This window comes from Perna viridis, chromosome 14, assembly GCF_037379345.1.
Source record: "Perna viridis isolate PV_CMFRI_1.1 ecotype Kerala chromosome 14, ASM3737934v1, whole genome shotgun sequence".
Lineage (NCBI taxonomy): Eukaryota > Metazoa > Mollusca > Bivalvia > Mytilida > Mytilidae > Perna > Perna viridis.
Window position 1 is genome coordinate 24,152,693 of NC_142458.1, and position 18,406 is coordinate 24,171,098.

General features: G+C 33.8%; 1 protein-coding gene across 3 annotated transcripts in view; it reads right to left on the reverse strand.

Annotated features, from left to right (window-relative positions):
* Positions 1–18,406, reverse strand: part of LOC148598718 (proton-coupled zinc antiporter SLC30A2-like) — a 30,241-nt gene that overhangs the window by 10,415 nt on the left and 1,420 nt on the right. The window contains exons 1-6 of one of the 3 annotated variants that reach the window (XM_088560491.1): positions 12,441–12,614; positions 9,517–9,557; positions 8,330–8,437; positions 6,168–6,314; positions 4,834–4,987; positions 3,079–3,295 (exon numbers count right to left, since the gene is read on the reverse strand). In XM_088560491.1, the coding sequence (XP_088416617.1) occupies positions 3,079–3,295; positions 4,834–4,987; positions 6,168–6,314; positions 8,330–8,437; positions 9,517–9,557; positions 12,441–12,559 (786 nt within the window). In that variant the 5' untranslated portion in view covers positions 12,560–12,614. Of the gene's footprint in view, positions 1–2,958; positions 3,296–4,833; positions 4,988–6,167; positions 6,315–8,329; positions 8,438–9,516; positions 9,558–12,440; positions 12,615–18,406 lie in introns of those variants that run through there. The other 2 variants (XM_088560490.1, XM_088560492.1) reach the window with 2 other exon arrangements.

Sequence of the window (18,406 nt, forward strand, 5' to 3'; positions counted from 1 at the left end):
AAATAGGTAATAAAATGGATTATAAAAATAACTTATACATGTACCATGAATGTGTAGTTCTCTAATACGTCTTGGTGTGACTACAATTTAGAAAGTCAAGAGGATCAAGCCACACACATTATAGTTATAGGGGTAAAAATTTGGAAATACAAACTGCCAGCCCAGACCATATTTTTGTTTTTTTCTATATGTTCAACTAAATTTTACCCAAAAGTTTGGTAGCCCAGCTCAAAAACTAGTATCCATTCATGGACTACTGGGTGACTGCTAATTTTTATCCCTGCATCATACAATGTAATTACTGTTTATGTATACACTCCTTGACAAGTTCATGTTTCCCATTTTAGCGTTTGTGTATCGTTTATTGTGCGTTTACACATCCTTTTGCATTCGTTTAAATGCACAATAAGAGCATTCATTTAAATGCACAATAAGAGCATTCGTTTAAATGCACAATACGAGCGTTCATTTAAATGCACGATACAAGCTTCCATTTAAACACACGATAGAAGCGTTTGTTTCAACACACGATAGAAACGTTCATTTATTTTTGTACTTTGATTATTTCCTTGATTTAACTGTTATTTCTACATTTTTTGCTATTATTAATTTATATAATTTCATTAATTTTATTTTTTTTATTTTTTCTGTCTTCACTATACATGTAAGTCAATACTATTATTTTTTGTCATTCAGAGCATTTGTTTATCGTACGTTTAAACACACGATATTAGTGTTCATTTATCATATGTTTGGTGAGTGTTTAGCATGCATTTGTTTATCATGCATGTGGGAAACCTAAACATGTCAAGGAGTGTACCATCTTTTACTTTTGTCCCAAGTACATTTAAAGTATGCTTTGTTTGGTTTGCAATACATATTCTTCAAGGCATAAATGTCATAGAACAGATGTTCCAAATGGAGTAAACATTTTGAAATTTTAAATCCTTGTACATGTATGTGTTCTTAATGGAATAAATATTATACAATTACTGTCTTTTGAAAGGAATGTGGAGTGTTATTGACTTTGAAAAAAAAAACAACAAATATTCAACAAGCCCAGGGCTAAAAATGTAAACATATTTGCCAATCAAAAAGTTATTTATGTGTTATATGGAATAAACATGAAGTTGCATGCATTGTTATACTAAAAATACCCTCAATCATACAGTAAGTTAAAAAAGATACAAGTGAAATTGGCATCTATATATAGCCATATACAGTACCTGAACTGATCCGTGCAAAAAAATTGAGATTGGTCATCGATCACCAATCAGTTTCTGGTCAGTCAAACCGATCCATTAAAGTGGTGATCGCATCACATGACCACAGCGCGGTCAATATATTTTACGGTTTTGTTGTTTTCTGTAAAAGCTTTATAAAAATCTACATAATGTAAGACATTCAAACATCAATTTATACTTTTATTTAACATTTCTTTTATTTTAAATAGATCTTACGTCATTTTACAGAACAAAACAGCGATCAGATCGGTCAGCGGTCATCGATGCGTCAGCAATTAATCAGTCAACATTCATTGATCTGTCAAATTGTGGCGCGGATCGGTTCAAGGACTGTACCACATTAGAAATAAATCTGCTTAATGGCAGCTAAGATTTTTGTGATGAAAGATTTTCTTATCTCACCAACAGGTTGAGACAAAACATGAACACATTCCCGTAAAGAAAATTGGTATACAATTATATAATTTGTTTATAAAGAGTTAGTAAGAGTATTCAAGGGAACCAAGGTTATAGTGGCAATCAAAAGAATGTTATCCAGGGACAAAGACCAGACATGGAAAACAGACATACACAACAAAGAACAGAAAGAAACTAAAATCATACATATAAAGTAACAAAAGCAAATGAGCAACTCAGACTCCACTAGAAACTTGGAGCATTGACCAGGTGAACTAAGATTATCAAAACACAAATATTGAAATTATCAAATATCTTAATAAGATGAGTTTAAAAATTCTTTTAAAATAATAATCATCAAGAAAGACTGGTGATTGATTATTTCTCGCAGTTCGTTTATATTTTGATGTGACCCATACCAATGTGTTTACACCTACTCCTGATGTATCACTGAAGGCCACATTAATATATTATAATCAGCAGTTAAATGTGGGTCATTTCAATTCAAACATTTAATAAAAAAATGAACCCTAAGTGAGAAAATGAGTCAACACCGGAAGTTCTCATGCAAGAATGGGAAATCTCAGACGGTCTGACACCCTTGGGTAAGATATAATAGTTCCCTAACTCAGTAGAATGATCAAATCTTACCCGGGGGTGTGAGAGATTTCCCTATCTTTTACTTGTACAGGTTTTAGTATAGAGAACAATCCTATATACTATTAGAACATTGCATATCCTAACAACACAAGCAGTTCATATTGGACAGCAATCAAAGCAACTCATGCCCGATATATATAAAACTACATACAAAATTCAAAATAAATCCGTCTATTTGGAGACTGCAACGATATTCACTCATAGAGTGGGATTATACATGTACAGTACCTGTACCGATCCGTGAACAAAAATTGCTGTCAGTCATTGATCCATCAAACCAATCCACCAAACCGGTGATCGCATCACGTGACTACAGAGCAGTCAATATATTTTACGGTTTCCGGTGTTTTATGTGTCAATTTAACACATATTTATATAATGCAATAAATCTAAACATCAATTTTTACTTTTATTTTACATAACAAAACTGTGATCAGATCGGTCATTGGTTATCAATCCATCAGCGATCAATCAGTCAATGGTCATCGATCTGTCAAACCGTTGCGCTGATCGGTTCAGGTACTGTAATATATGTTGACAAATATATCTGTTTGTTTTTCTCTCTTTCCCATTTGAAAAATGAGATTATACATGTGTAAGCCTGCAAAAAGAATGCTACGCTATAAACAATCTATGAAACATGAAATAAAGCACATACTTTAAAATAAATTATTATAGCTGCAATCAGAACACCAATACTTTGTATGAGATCCCCCATAACGTGAATAAATGCAGCTTTTACATTGATGTTACCATGACCATGACCATGGTTACTAACTGGTTCACTGTCAGGTTGTGGATTTTCCATATCACTATTATCTTTTTCACATGTGTCATCCCTGTCACTAGGGTTACTGTCAATACTGTTATGGTCCATATCAAAATGATTTTCTTCATCATTTATACTTTGATACTTAGATGAGGCACTGGTATCATGGCTACTACTTGAACCATGGCTGTGTCCATGACTATGTTGGTGTAATGTCAAACCCATGCTGAAGAAGTTGAAAAAAAAGAAATAATCAGAAATGCAATGTTAAAAAAAAATTATCTATATTTTTTTTTTAAAGTTAATATAAAGAATGCAACAGTCTTAAATGGAATCGAGCAAATAAAACAATTTAAAAAATGTTTATATATGGAAAATCAATGAAATCACAATTACAATCAAATCTTGATGTGGCGAACTCTGAAGAGTTGAAATCTTGATGTGGTGAACTCTTTAGTAATCAAGGGAACCAAGGTTATAGCAGTAATCAAAAGAATGTAATCCAGGGACAAAGACCAGACATGGAAAACAGACATACACAACAAAGAACATAAAGTAACTAAAATCATACATACAAAGTAACAAAAGTAAATGAGCAACTCAGACTCCACTAAAAACTGGGAGCATGGACCAGGTGCACGGATAGGGTAAGCGTCCTCTGCTTTTCTAGAAACACTAGCCGAGTTGCTCATAAAAAGTCAAGTCCGGGGTAGACACTGGAATACCTCTATGTTTTCAATCAGTCTCCTCGATAGCTCTTTGAGTTTATAGTTAATTAAGGATAACTATGATCAAAGCAGCAAGGAATTAAACTTTCATAAAGGGTGAGTTAAAAAATTGCAATAATTTATCGTTAAAGGGGGGAGAGGGTTGACATATGGCAGCAGGTTTTTTTTATCATATTTGCAGGGTTGCTTAATCATAAAAAGGAGGTAAATATACTGGCAGTTGGTTTATTTATCTTAAGATATGAAGGCTTAAAAATATTGCAGGAGGGATTAAAGTCAATTCATCTGTCAAAGGATACATGTATCAAACTCCCTGTGGCTAGTTAACAGTAGACCTTTGAGTTTATAGTTAATTAAGGATAACTATGATCAAAGCAGCAAGGAATTAAACTTTCATAAAGGGTGAGTTAAAAAATTGCAATAATTTATCGTTAAAGGGGGGAGAGGGTTGACATATGGCAGCAGGTTTTTTTTATCATATTTGCAGGGTTGCTTAATCATAAAAAGGAGGTAAATATACTGGCAGTTGGTTTATTTATCTTAAGATATGAAGGCTTAAAAATATTGCAGGAGGGATTAAAGTCAATTCATCTGTCAAAGGATACATGTATCAAACTCCCTGTGGCTAGTTAACAGTAGACCTTTTTCATATTCCTGACTTTGACTTCATTTTTTTTTAATTTGAGATAAGGGAAGTAACCTTCCAACCCGACAAGACAGGTTTACTGTCTGATTGCAGCAATGGACAGCAGTAAACATTAAATTCAAATATTTGACTTAATGTATTTGTGGTAAGTGCTTCATTTGTACTTCCTGATGTGTAGATATTCTAGGTTTCAAAGAGAAATATTACTGTTCTTCCTTTCCCCACTGAGACCGCCAACCAGGTTGACAGGTGTTGGTGGGTTATATCCCTTTGAAAAACTTGCTTAAGTGGCTTGTATTCCATAAATATGAGAAACGACTATTGGTCAATGGTCTGTTAAATTGTTGGGTAAATGTGTCCAGTGACTAAATTACTACAATGTACACTTACAACAGATTAAAGGCCACTCCACAAGCTGCTACTACTAACATTACTGTAGCGTTGATATCGTAAGAATGGTTGATGATACGCTGTATTGCCATGTAAACTATGATCCCAGTCAACACCCATAACAACAGGATGGACAATAAAGCACCAAGAATCTCTGAGAAATGAAATTTAATTTGTAAATACACCATTGTACAAATGTATACATTACCATACATTGTTTTGTTTTTTGGAGGGTTTTATAGGGTTTGTAAGTCTCATTCTAGTTTCAGTTTCCTTTCTGGAATTTCCAATAAAGAACGTATTGAAATTCAAAGACCCATCTGTATTTTATTGATTACTTCTGGGAAATCGAACACTGCATCACAATGCAAAATCTTCTGTTTTATGCTTTCTTAACATTTATGTTCTGTAGAACTAGACATTTGTCATTTATCATCAGATATTTTGCTTTTAATATTGAACCCAATATGTTAATGACGAATCTCCATGCATTTTAATGATAGACAAGGACCCATTCTGCTAAAACCACAGAGTCAGCTGACGATACTTATATACCCTATTCAAGGATTCAAACTTTTGCATTACTGTTGTAAAAATAGATTATTTTATATCCACGTACTATTAGCTTTCCAAATCCTGGAATATACAATATAAGAACACAAGGAGGAATAGCTCCAAATTTTCAGAGGCACAAGTCAAAACTTGCATGTTTTACTGCACATCTAGAAGTGTATAGGACATGAAATTACTCAAAAATGATAAAAATAGAATAACATCATTATCTGCAATACTGAAAACACACAGAATCTCTGACAAAAACACTCATAAGAGTACAAAACTCTTCAGATTAAGAGATAACTGAGGTGTTTTATAAATGGTTTGGTAAAAAAAAACATAATTCATAAAACTAGAAAAACCTGCAATAGATGTTGAGCTTAAAGTATAAAACTTTTATGTTTAATTTTTTTTCCTTCTTCAAATATCACTAGAATAAAAAAGTCATGAAATAGCTATCGTTCCTCTCTATCACAATGATGACAATCACAAAATACTTTTAAAAATACTTTAAAATCTGATGATTTTAGCTAGCTATTAGAGATGAAATTCATACACTATGATACACCACTATGGCAGCACTAATTTTTTTTCCTTAGTAATATACAAAAAGACATCTACCAGCAGTACAGATTTAATTTCATTTTTTTTCTCTTTTTTTCTGTGAAATTAAGTTAAAGAAAGATAACCCTCAAAAGAAAGTGGACCTGAACATGTGTGTATGTACATGTACCTAAATAAAACATTTTCTACAGGACAGGGAAAAAAGTAAAATTTACCTGCTCTATACCATCCAAAACTCATTTTTCGAGTGGGTGGTCTTGATGCTAGTAAGAGAGCTAACAGGCTCACCATAAAGCTGGCAAAATCTGTCAGTAAATGGGCAGCATCTGATACAATAGCTAAACTGCCTGCTATCACACCACCTAAAATGACAAAATACTGAAGGTACAACATCTATATCTAAAAATGTAGAAATTGTTAATCTCAAGAGTCCTAATATGATTTAGGCTTTGTTTAGGACAGAGGGTGCTATCTGAATATAACAACTTTGGTGAATATGCTCCTCTATATTTCTATATCTGTGATTATGTGATGTCTCAACCAACAAGATGATGTAATGCAAGATTTTCTAGAACACTAACTCTGCATTATTACAGGGTATTATTGACATATACATTTTCTGAACCCTGCCCATTTGGGGAAGTCGATGAAAGTTGGAAAACTAGGTTGTTCTTTAGCTCATGTATGTTGGAAAAACATAAAATTTGGCTGTCAGCAAGTATAATTTAACATGTCTGGATGGTAATTTTACTTGTCCCTGGCAATAGGACAAGCTTTAATGTAAGACCCTGCATTGAAACTTCAAACATTTACTACCTTATTAGGATCTGGAATCATTCATGTACCCCTCACATATACAGGACATTTCTGGGGTTTCATCCCAATTTCAAAAGGCTTATTTTCTGCTAATCTCTTTTCAATGTCTAGAAAAATGTATCATCTCAAGAAAATTTTTACTTATACTAAATTGCTATAAATACACATACAGTGTATATCCTTGTCACAAACTCCAACTTATATAAACTGCTATAAATACACATACAGTGTATATCCTTGTCACAAACTCCAACTTATTTAGGCCCCATGCAGGTCCGGGTGTCAAAAGAATAGGCCTGCAGCAGCGCTAAGCTTGTCATAAAAAGCGACTAAATAGTGCTCAGAAAACTAGCCAGGGGCTAGGCACTCTGCCCACAGAGCAACTGGGATGTGTGCCCCAGGTGGTGGAATGGGGTACCCGTGGCGTGTTACATGCTGGGGTTGTCAGGCTATAATACGGTAAACCTGACCGCAAACCATAGTGGTGCACCGTGTTGGGAAAGATGCCACGTTCCTCGCACGTTAAAAAACCCTGCTGTGGTATTCGATGGGAGTAGGAACCACTGCGCTCCGCCACAGGAGGCTAAATTGCCTGACCTTACCCATCCGTCCCTTTTTCTAGTGGCAATCAAAATTTGTCGACCCTACTGTCCTTGTGTCCCATCCCATTTTTCATTTCATCATAATTTCATGTTCATTTTATCATATTTTTCATGTTCACGGTTTGAATATAGCTGAAATATTGCTGCTCAGACGTTAAGCCCCAACAATCAATCAATCAACCAACTTATTTAGTGCAATCAAAATATCAGTGTCTCCTTGTAAAATTTATGTACGCAACATACATATTATGTAAAACCACCATTGCAAATTTTATCTAAGTCCAACAGCCTGCCTCAGAGAAGCTGTGTCAAAAACACAACTGACACACTAACAGATGAATGCAAACATGACTATCATTATTATAGCAGTCCATCTGACTCAGATTTGTTGTTGCATCAGACGAAAATATTAAATAAAATGCAAATCTACCGATAGACTAAACATGACCTTACAACTTTAGTTTTATAGAGAAATTTTCTTCCCTGATGTACAAATGTACTTATCATATGTAAGTTCAGACTAATTATCAGTTATGTATGCAATATTCAAGTGTTTACAAATAACTTGTAAGTGGGTCACAATATGCATGTGCATGTATCCATTCTAAACACAACGAAGTGACAATCAGTTATTTTTTTCTTTTTGTTATTCATATCTTAAGATGTGCTTTATTTCAACATTAAAATGTGGCAATGACAATAGGTGAATGCGTGAATGCGATGAGTTGAAAGAAGCAGGTTTTGCTCACCCTTACAAAGCACCTGCATTAACACCCCCCCCCCACCAAATCTTTGTTGATGATCTGTGCTGTGTTGTCTTTGTATTTTAATATTTTGTCTTTCTTCAATCTTGTTTTTGCTAGTGTCAGTATATGTGTTTTCATACATAATTTTGCCCATGGATTTCTCTCATTTGATCCCCCCTTTTATTTCCATTTCAGTATTTTCCCATTTCTTACCAACAATTTCTGCCACCATAAAGACTAGGCAGAGAACACTAGCTAGAACAAGTCTGTTTCTGGCTTTTTTGTCAATTCCAACTTTGTCCCGAATTGCATGGCAATGCTCTGGAAAGTAATGACATTGAATTGAATTCTAGATAATTTTGCAACCAAGAAAAAAAAATGCTGTAAATTAGATTCCTGTATCATGGAATACAAGGCAATGTGAGCATTAGTTACAAAATTCAACAGAGGCAAATTGGAAATGTCATCAAGAAATGCTAAATATCTGCTGAAATAAGCTGTATTAAATACAAGTGATCAGGCAGCATCCAGTCATCAATTTATTTTCTAACATTGCGTAACATGTTCACATGGTTACCAAAGAGGTCTCTATAGTTAAATCCTGCACACACTAGCACAATCATTGTAATGAACGGATCACTTTTTGTTGTATAAATCGATTGTAATCATTTATTAATTATGAAAGTAACAAAGCCAATAATACTTCTTACAAATTCACCAAGTATGAAAGAGTAATCAAGGGAACCAAGGTTATAGCGGAAATCAAAAGAAAATGTAATCCAGGGACAAAGACCAGACATGGAAAACAGACATACACAACAAAGAACATAAAGCAACTAAAATCATACATACAAAGCAACAAAAGTAAATGAGCACCTCTGACTCCACTAAAAACTGGGAGCATGGACCAGGTGCACCTGTAGCTATAGGGTAAGCGTCCCCTGCTTTTCTAGAAAATCGTGATTGATATTTTCTTAGACTAGCCTTAGTGACCTAGCATAGCAATTCCACCATGATCGAACGACATATATCTATGTCACATGTAGTGACATCATGACACGATTTCATTGGTTTATTTATTTGTAAATGGTGTTCAATTTTCATTCTCTAATTATTAATGTTAATGTAATTATTATAGCCAAAACAGTTGAAATACTTGTACTCTGTTGGAAAAGGTTAATATGGACAGACAACTGGAAGGGCCAAATAATTTTGTTTTCCGAAGGGTGTCTCACTGACAATTTGGGCTTTTTTGTCATGATAGAACAGAAATAACAGCTGGGTGCTAATCAGAGAAAAATAATGACAAATAAAGTGCCCACCCATGTTAAAAAAAAAGCAAAAAACCTGGCATCAAGGTGAATATGTTCAAGATTGGAAACTATTAGAGTATGTCTAACCTGATTTACTGGAAAGGTCACCAGATGACGATGCATGTAAACTGAAAAAGAAAATGATCATTAATTCTTTTCAAGTTTTGTTTAATTTAAATCACATGAAAAATATTCAGAGAGTAATACAAAATGTATCACCAAATACGCTTTAAACTGGAACCAACAGACAATTTAAAAGAAAGGGCAGACACCAACAACCTGCAGGAGAACCATAGACAACAAGCTGAGAGTATTCCAGCTTCCATGAGAAATGGCACAACAGATCAGTCAAAAATATGGGCAAATGGAGGACTTTCTGCTATCGTTTAAGTTTTACAAAAATGATTTTTAGTTAAGTTTGTGCAGATATGCATGATGTTTTAATTAATTTAACTGTAAGGCCTAAAACAATGTCTCATTTCCTTTAGCAAGCATAATCTATGAGTTTCACTGCTTATACAGTATATGAAAAAAAAAGACAGATTTTACAGTTGTTTTCAATCTAACTAGAATTCAAGATTCCCAATTTGATTAATATTTTCAGAATTATGAAAGATGAAATCTGATTGACTGATCAGAAATGACATCAGAACAGAAAGTGGAATGGAGTGTTATAAGATCCGACATGCAGTGACTGAACTGAACCATTGATAGGTCTTATCTTAATTAAAATAAGTTGTGTTTTAATCAGGGATAAAAACCTTATTGGTCCCTTCATCCAGAGACTGAATTACATGTATAGTCACAGTTAATGTCTTTTGAAAATATATATATTTCGATATATTTCGAAGATCGAGTCTTGCGGAGGGAATGACAAAATATTTGCTTCGCAAATTTAACAAATTTGACAGTTCTAACATCGTTGGGAATTTTCAGACCTTCTATAAGTTTACATTATCTTCCCTGTATCACTTTGATCCGATGGAGCAGTGTAGCCAATGGAGTTGTCACATTCTGAGACGTTTGTATGATATTGATTTGTTAAAACATGTACAGATTTGTTGTGACATGCATCATTAAGTTGATCCTCTATCCTACAAAATAACTCCTAGATGAACTGTCCCATACTACCATGCATCGTGTACTAAGTTACAGCCCTAGACTAATCCTACGAGGAGGAATGATCCAGCCAGCGAAAGTTATATCTTATAGCATAGCTGGCCGAGTGGTCTAGGGTGCTGCACTTAGTGCATGCGGTGTTGCCATAGATGTCACAGCGGTACAAGTCCCAAGGAGGAATGCCCAAAAAATTTGCTTCCCAAAATTGAGTTCTAACATCGTTTGGAATTTTTAGTAATTTATAGAAAGAAAATCATACCATATATGGAGTGTTGAGCTGATTTGAATATTAGTAAGTCACAGCTCTACTGTTACACGTGTCTAAATTTCCTTTATGGCTCCCCAATATACAGACCCATTGAAATTGTTTATTACCTGCGGAACATTTGGTCAGACAGGTGATGAAAAGTTGTTGGGCCTGACTTAAACTCACAGGACAGAAAGAAAGAGACAATTTTGGTTATAACATCTGAGGTCAATCCATGACAGTAAATAAACTGGACCCAATTTGTTTTAAATTTTGAAAACCAGAATCACATGATAAAAAGATCACTCCTTATTATATCTTTGGCCACATACACTGATTCTTGGGCCACTTCCTAATTTTCTCAGCCATGCTAGATACAATGAAGTTATTTTTTCATGAGACATGATGAGAAAGCTAAAAGGAACTAACTTTTTAACTATCACTGGCAGAAAAAAAACCTAGTGAAATGCACTGTAAAGTCATTAAAATTTTTGAGACAAAACTATTTTATTGGACAAATTAATGATTAAAGCCATGTCAGAAACCCTCAACAATTTTCAATGAACTGACTTGTATACAAAGACAAAAACAAACAAACGTAAAGGTAACATTCATTTCAATACTTATTTTTCATGTTTTAGAAACAACTGTAATACTAACTAATGAAGGTTTTGGCAGATAATTAAATGACAATTTTCATAGTACACATGGACCAACAGTCAATTAAAGGATGTTAGACCGGCAGCAATTTTACCAAACAGGTCCAGGGTATTTTGATGGGTCTGAACATACCAAGGCCAAAAAAAAGTAATGTTCTGGAAATAACAAAAAGTCCTTACAGAGAATTCTATATATTCTTTAGCCAAACAAATAAAAATGATTGATCAAAGATCACATCTCAGTAAAAATTAGTATTTCTTTTCTGATAGTCTTGGGGTCTTTACTATGCTTTTTATTTTAAAAAGAAATTAATTCAGGAAATGTATGTACTGGTCATTTCGACTGGTTGCTCCAGAACCTTACCCTCCTCATAAAAAATATAGTTGTGATTGTATTATTCTAATATCCTGATAGCAAAGGCATTCATTATCTTCTTGTAATAGATGGTCAGTTGTGTCAACAATCTTATGTATCTGCATTTGTCTGTGTTATAGGTTATGTGTCAATTATTTCCACCTTCCATTGTGAACTGATATTGTTCCAGAAATGTACAAATAAAAAAAATGTTGCTGGATCTGCTTGTGAGGGTAAAATGGAATTTCAAATAGGTGAAATTCAAAGTGCTCAATTATATAAACAATTTCTATTCCATATATAACACTTTTTTACCTGACCTTGAAGTAGGCTCCTATGTTCTTCATAAAAAAAAAAAAAACAACAAAAACAAAACAAAAATGATTTGTGTTCGATGATGGCATGAAAGAGCTGAGTGGCAGCTAGTGTCTCTGTCACAACAAAACACGACAATCATTTCAGTATAGTAAATACAGTTATTAAAACAAAACTACCTTACTAACATGAACCACATAAATGAGTTGCAAATTCATACATGCTAATTATTTCCTTAAAAAGGCTTAATTTAAGTTGAATTGACACCGTTGACCTGAGAAAGAATACTCCTTTCCAGAAGAGAAACGTAAAGTACCTCTTTTGTTTGTCAATAATTCGCCTTTCGCTTTCTGCAAGCCGTTCGATGCCAAATGAGCTGCATCTATGCGAAGACCTTACAGAAACACGAGGGAGGAGTGCGTCGCTTTCGCTCATAATTGGCCATTCAAAACAAACTGAACCCCGTACTTCTATTTCTAATCGGATACCAGTTTTGCGGGAAATGTAAGGTACAAAATAATGAAAGCATTTTTCGACCGTGGACATGTCGTGTAGACACTTGAACAAGGACTTTATGTTACTAAGATGATGAAGGTGAAACCTTTTAACGCTCCCGAAGAAACATTAATAAAAAACAAATTTGATAATTTTTGTCAGCTCTGATTTGATGATTTAAACATATTTTATTTAATAAATAAATTGAATAAGATTGGATAGCAGGCAAGGCCTATATATATCCTCTCCATACACAGGGGCGGATTCAGGCGGGGGCGTGGCTGGCGTGCGTCCCCCTTAAAATTTGCAAAACATGGGTTGTCAGGAATAGATTTGGGCGCTTTTGGGTTGAAACTTTCATTTCTCCCTAATTTTACCACAAAAGATATACACATTTCACCCACTGTGCAAGAATATTTTAAAATTTAATCTAAAACAAATTTTACTGTGCGCCCCCCCCCCCCCTAGAAAAATCCTGGATCCGCCCCTGATACAAGGCAACATGTACGACATGCAGATAGAAGATTTGACAACACACACACACACACACACACACACACACACACACACACACATATACATATATATATATATATATATATATATATATATATATATATATATATATATATATATATATATATATAAAATAATTATATTAATTCCCTGTGCAATTTAAATTATAATGCATAACTCTTTAATTATCTTCAAACTAAAGTCTTTTTTTTTATTTTAGAATATTATTTTTTTGCAAACATTGATAGATAGAGTTCAAAGATTGAAAATTATTAACTCGATCTTGACAAAAGAGGTATTTTCTGCAGACTTCATGTTTACGAAACATTATGCACCGATCCCTTCATTAAGGAAGATGAAATTGATTTGAAATGCTTTTTAATATCTAGCTAGCAATAATTAAAGTGCATGATAAATATATCATTTATAATCATAAATGTTGATGAATAGATCAATATATATTATTATTATTTTTTTATAAAATCAATATTTTATGAAAAATTAAATGTCTGTCAACAATATAGTGTTAAGGTCTAAGTAGACAGACTGCAGTAACCTCCTGTGGTGAGCATAATAATTGCAAGATAACAAGAAATGATGATTATCTTCAATGTGATCCCTACAGTGTGGATAGATTTGGTTATCAGTCAAGTGATGTAGAAACAAATGTTGATTAAGATTGCTTGCTTCATTCCCCAAGCTCTGATTTGATATATTATACTTATAACCTTCCTATATGGTAAAGCTCACGGTGCTCGCAATTTTTATGAACCGAGAATTATGGGTAATATTGATTACGTTATGTTTGTAAATATCCGGGCACCATACTGCTGAATATAAGGCCAACCCTATCTTGGAAAAGCTATGAGTCGATTTGTATTTAATTATCGAAACTAGCAAATATTTTCCGAGACTGGTTTAGTTCTCAATCGCACACATACAAGTATACGCAAATGAAGCTGCCATTAATCTGTTTTTTTAGCTACTTAAAATGCGGGTGCAAACCGGATATTGATGTTTTTTTCTTGCCATAAGTATACAGTTTGTTGTTTGTTTGTTGGGGTTTAACGTCCGAGCAGCAATATTTCAGCTATATTCAGACGATGAACATGAATTGATGATACAATGAACATGAAATGATGATGAAATTAAAAAGGGATGGGATACAAGGGCAATGGGGTCAACAAATTTTGATTGCCACTGGAAATAGGGAGAAATGGGTAGGGTCGGGCAATTTAGCCGCCTGTGGCGGAGCCCTAAGGTTCCTACTCCGGGAGAATGCCACAGTAAGGTTCTTTCACGTGCGAGGAACGTGGCATCTTTCCCAACACGGTGCACCACTATGGTTTGCGGTCAGGTTTTCCGTATTATAGCCTGACAAACCCAGCATGTAACACGCCAGGGGTACCCCATTCCACCACCTGGGGCACACATCCCAGTTGCTTTGTGGGCAGAGCGCCCTAGCCCCCGGCTAGGGTTCTGAGCACTATTTAGTCGCCTTTTACGACAAGCTTAGCGCTGCTGCAGGCCTATTCTTTTAACACCCGGACCTGCACAGGGAATAAGTATACAGAAGCAAGTTGACAGAAGCAAGTTGATAATACAACCATTTTCGTAAACATCGGAGCGCCTTCTGTTGACTGTTTTGACAATCCTTATCTTGGAAAAAAATTGATAAGTTTTGAACTGAACGAAAAACGCTACAGAGACTGGTTCTGTTCTCAATCACATTTTTCGAAGTGTAAAAAAATGAAGCTGTCATTGTACTGTTTTTAAGTTCCTGAATTTACATGCACAAACCGGATATTGATGCCTTTTCTGCCCATAAGTATATATACATGTCCCAGTTTATAATACAGCCATTTACACTCCCTTCGGGAGCGTATTATATAGGACCTGAGTTGAAATAAACATTTTTTTTAAATTCTAATGCGGATCCAAAAAAATCAGTAAAGGGAAGGGGCTTACTACTGTCCTAAGGGGCCAATTTCCGTAATTTGGCAAAATGTCATTCTCAACTTATCATCCACTTCGACTTATGTAAGGATTTTTCAAAAAAAAAAATTCATACACATTGGATGTCATTAGAATTGATTATACGTATTGATTGTTTTCATTCATAGGAAAGCAAAAGTCGCCGATCGAACTCGGGCTGTCCAACTCAAAAGATAATTGATCAGCGCTGCTATCCATTTATGAATGAATTAATACGACGATGTAATGTTAAGTTATTTATAAGTGCTATTCTTCAAAACCATTATGATATATAACAAACTCTAGATGATACGTTTACAAAATTCTTTATTCGGATCGCGCATTCCAGACTTATCGGTCCTTTTTATATGCAAATTTATATACCCATTTATGGTATTTCCTAACACATTCGCACGTGGCGCAAATAATAATCAATTAAAGTGTTATCTAAATGGCTAATTCAATCAGATTTAAAGGTAGCAATTTTTGTATTGTAATTTAGAATACCAGATTATATTATTTATTAATATGGTATGTAAGTCTAGTTCTAGTTTCATTTTCTTTACCGGAATTTCCGATGTAGAACATATTGAAAACCGAAGACCGATCCCTATTTCAGGCTAAAAACCACTAATTCCACTTCCCATAGGCTTCTATGCTAATTTCACAATATTCAATGGCTTCTCTGGACTTTACCTTAACTTTAACCTGCAGAGGACTATATATCAGCATGATTCGACATATGTCAGCTCACAATCCTCAGAATGGCATGTGGGGTTAGCTGACTTACAGTGCAGTACTGGTCACCGGAAGTGAAGTGTCTATAAATAGCATGGGAAATCCCAGTGTTTTCACAAGATAGGGGTATATTTAGAAATCATTATGGAGATTAGACTTCACATCACAAGAAGCAAAACGCACCTATAAAATGTACAGAAATGTTTTTCCTTTCAGAAACTGTTTAAATTTTTTAAATGAGATGAGAACTTTTTTCACAGCACTATGAGGAACAGGGGTAATTTCTGCGTAGGACTATTTTTGCGTACGTTCCAAATGCTCATTGGTTGAATTGGTGGTCTGTAACCTTTCATTGTTTACTTCCGGATACTCGAAACCCTGTATAACAATGCAAAATCTTTTAGTTTGTGTTTTTTTTTCTTACTACATTTATGATGTAGAAATATTTATTTGTCATTTTTATGGGTATTTTTTTACACAGGAAGATTTTTCCCATTAACACTGAACTCAACACTCTCTAAATGACGTATCTGCGCTTTTGAATAGTAGATTAGGACCCATTCTCGTGAAATCACGGGGCCAAATGACGAGACTTACATACCCTATTACCATTAAACCTTTTTGATAAAGCAGTGTTGCCTATTTTACTGTATGGATTCGAAAACTTGGACATTTTAGAAAGTATTCAACTTAAATTTTGTAAATTGTTGTTGCATTTAAAAAAATCGACACCCGATTTTATTATCTATGCAGAGCTTGAAAAATGTCCAATTGCTTTAAGCGCAAACGTACCTATGATTAATTTTTGGGGTAGACTTTTAAATGATAAAGAGAGCAAAATATCACACTTGTTATATGGATTGCTGTTAATAAATTTTAATAACTATTGTTTAGAAAAGAAATGGTTGGTGTATGTATGTAAAAGATATACTTGATAACTGTGGCATGTCAAACGTGGGTTTATCAATATGCTGATAAATGGGTATCAAAAAATATTGAACAAATACTTAAAGACCAGTATAAGCAATTCTGTTTGTAACAGATATGATTATGTTTCACCAAAATGTCCATGTTATAGAATTTTTAAAAAGTGAAGTCAAATTTTAGCATTATATTGATGCATTGCCTTATAATTTAATGTATATATTATGTAAATTTAGATAGGGAAGTCACCGATTGTCGGTCTAGACGGGAAGATGGCACGGTGTGGCTAGAAATGACAGACTTTGCCATCTGTTTTGCTCGGGTGACATCGGTATCATTATATACTTTCTTGCAGCTCATTAAAAGGTGAAAGAAAAAAATCTACCGGAATTTTGCAGGAAAAATCTAAATACTTTTAAGTTCAACAGTTTAATTTTTCAGTTAATGCTATATTATAAAAACTTTGTACTAGATTTATAAAAATCATAAATGTGAAAGTCAGTCCTCCTAGCTAATATACTTAATATATTGTTCACACATGTGCTTATTTATATATCTATTGCTTGCAATTTGAATACATTTTTTTCTGTAACTAAGGGTAGTTCATGAAAATACAGCTCATGCATGCAGTCGTAATCCAGATTAATTTCACACCTGGGTGCCCACGCTTGACATGCATGTTTATGATAGTTGGGTTTCAATATCAGAGCACTTGGCAGGGAGTTAAATAAAACTAATTTACAAAATACGCTTTATTAAAAATACTAAAAACAGCTGAGCTCGGATTTCCGCTGACACCTACGATTTATATCGGGGAATGTGCATTAGAAGGGGAAATCACTTGTAATAATTTATATAGAACACTGCCGTTGCTGTTTGGCTGTTTATTAGCCGATTTTCTCAAATTTATCCGTTGAAAATTGTAAAACTTTGCTACGGGTATTTTTTAAAACCATTCAGGGATGTCCTAAATTAAAGATTAAAGATTGGGAATGGAAACATACATTTTTTTTATTTATTTAAAATAAGAAGTTTATAAATATTTTTCGTTTCAAAATTTTCTTTTTAGCCAAACAAAAAATCACTTTTCTACAGGTTTATAAAGCATGATTTGTCATTAAATGTTTGTGAAAACTATTGCATTTATTAAAATTAATGAAATTAATATCAAATGAAAAAGAAAAATCAGCTCAATGGAAATTTTCTTGAGAAAAAAATATCAAATTTTTCATATTCCTAACCTATATCCCAGTAAGCTATTAATCATTGTGGCTTTTTGTTTGTTTGAACACATGAATTTATTACCAATTAAAAGATAAAATAACTTCTTTAAAATGATATATTTTTATTACATAATAATGAGTTTGAAATACTTAATTTTCAGTTTGAAGTAATTTTCCTTTTGGCAATCACCGATGAATAATAAATAATTCTTGATTTTTACAGGTGAATTTTTATCATATTCTAGTGTTTTGAGAACACCCCCATCCTCAGTATTTTCACCATAACTTTGTCCATATCATTTGTCCATTTCATAACTATATAACTAAAATCATGCATAATATCTCTTTCCCCAGTATATATAAGGTCTGCAAAATTCCCAGCGATGTTAGAACTATCAAAGTTGCGATGCAA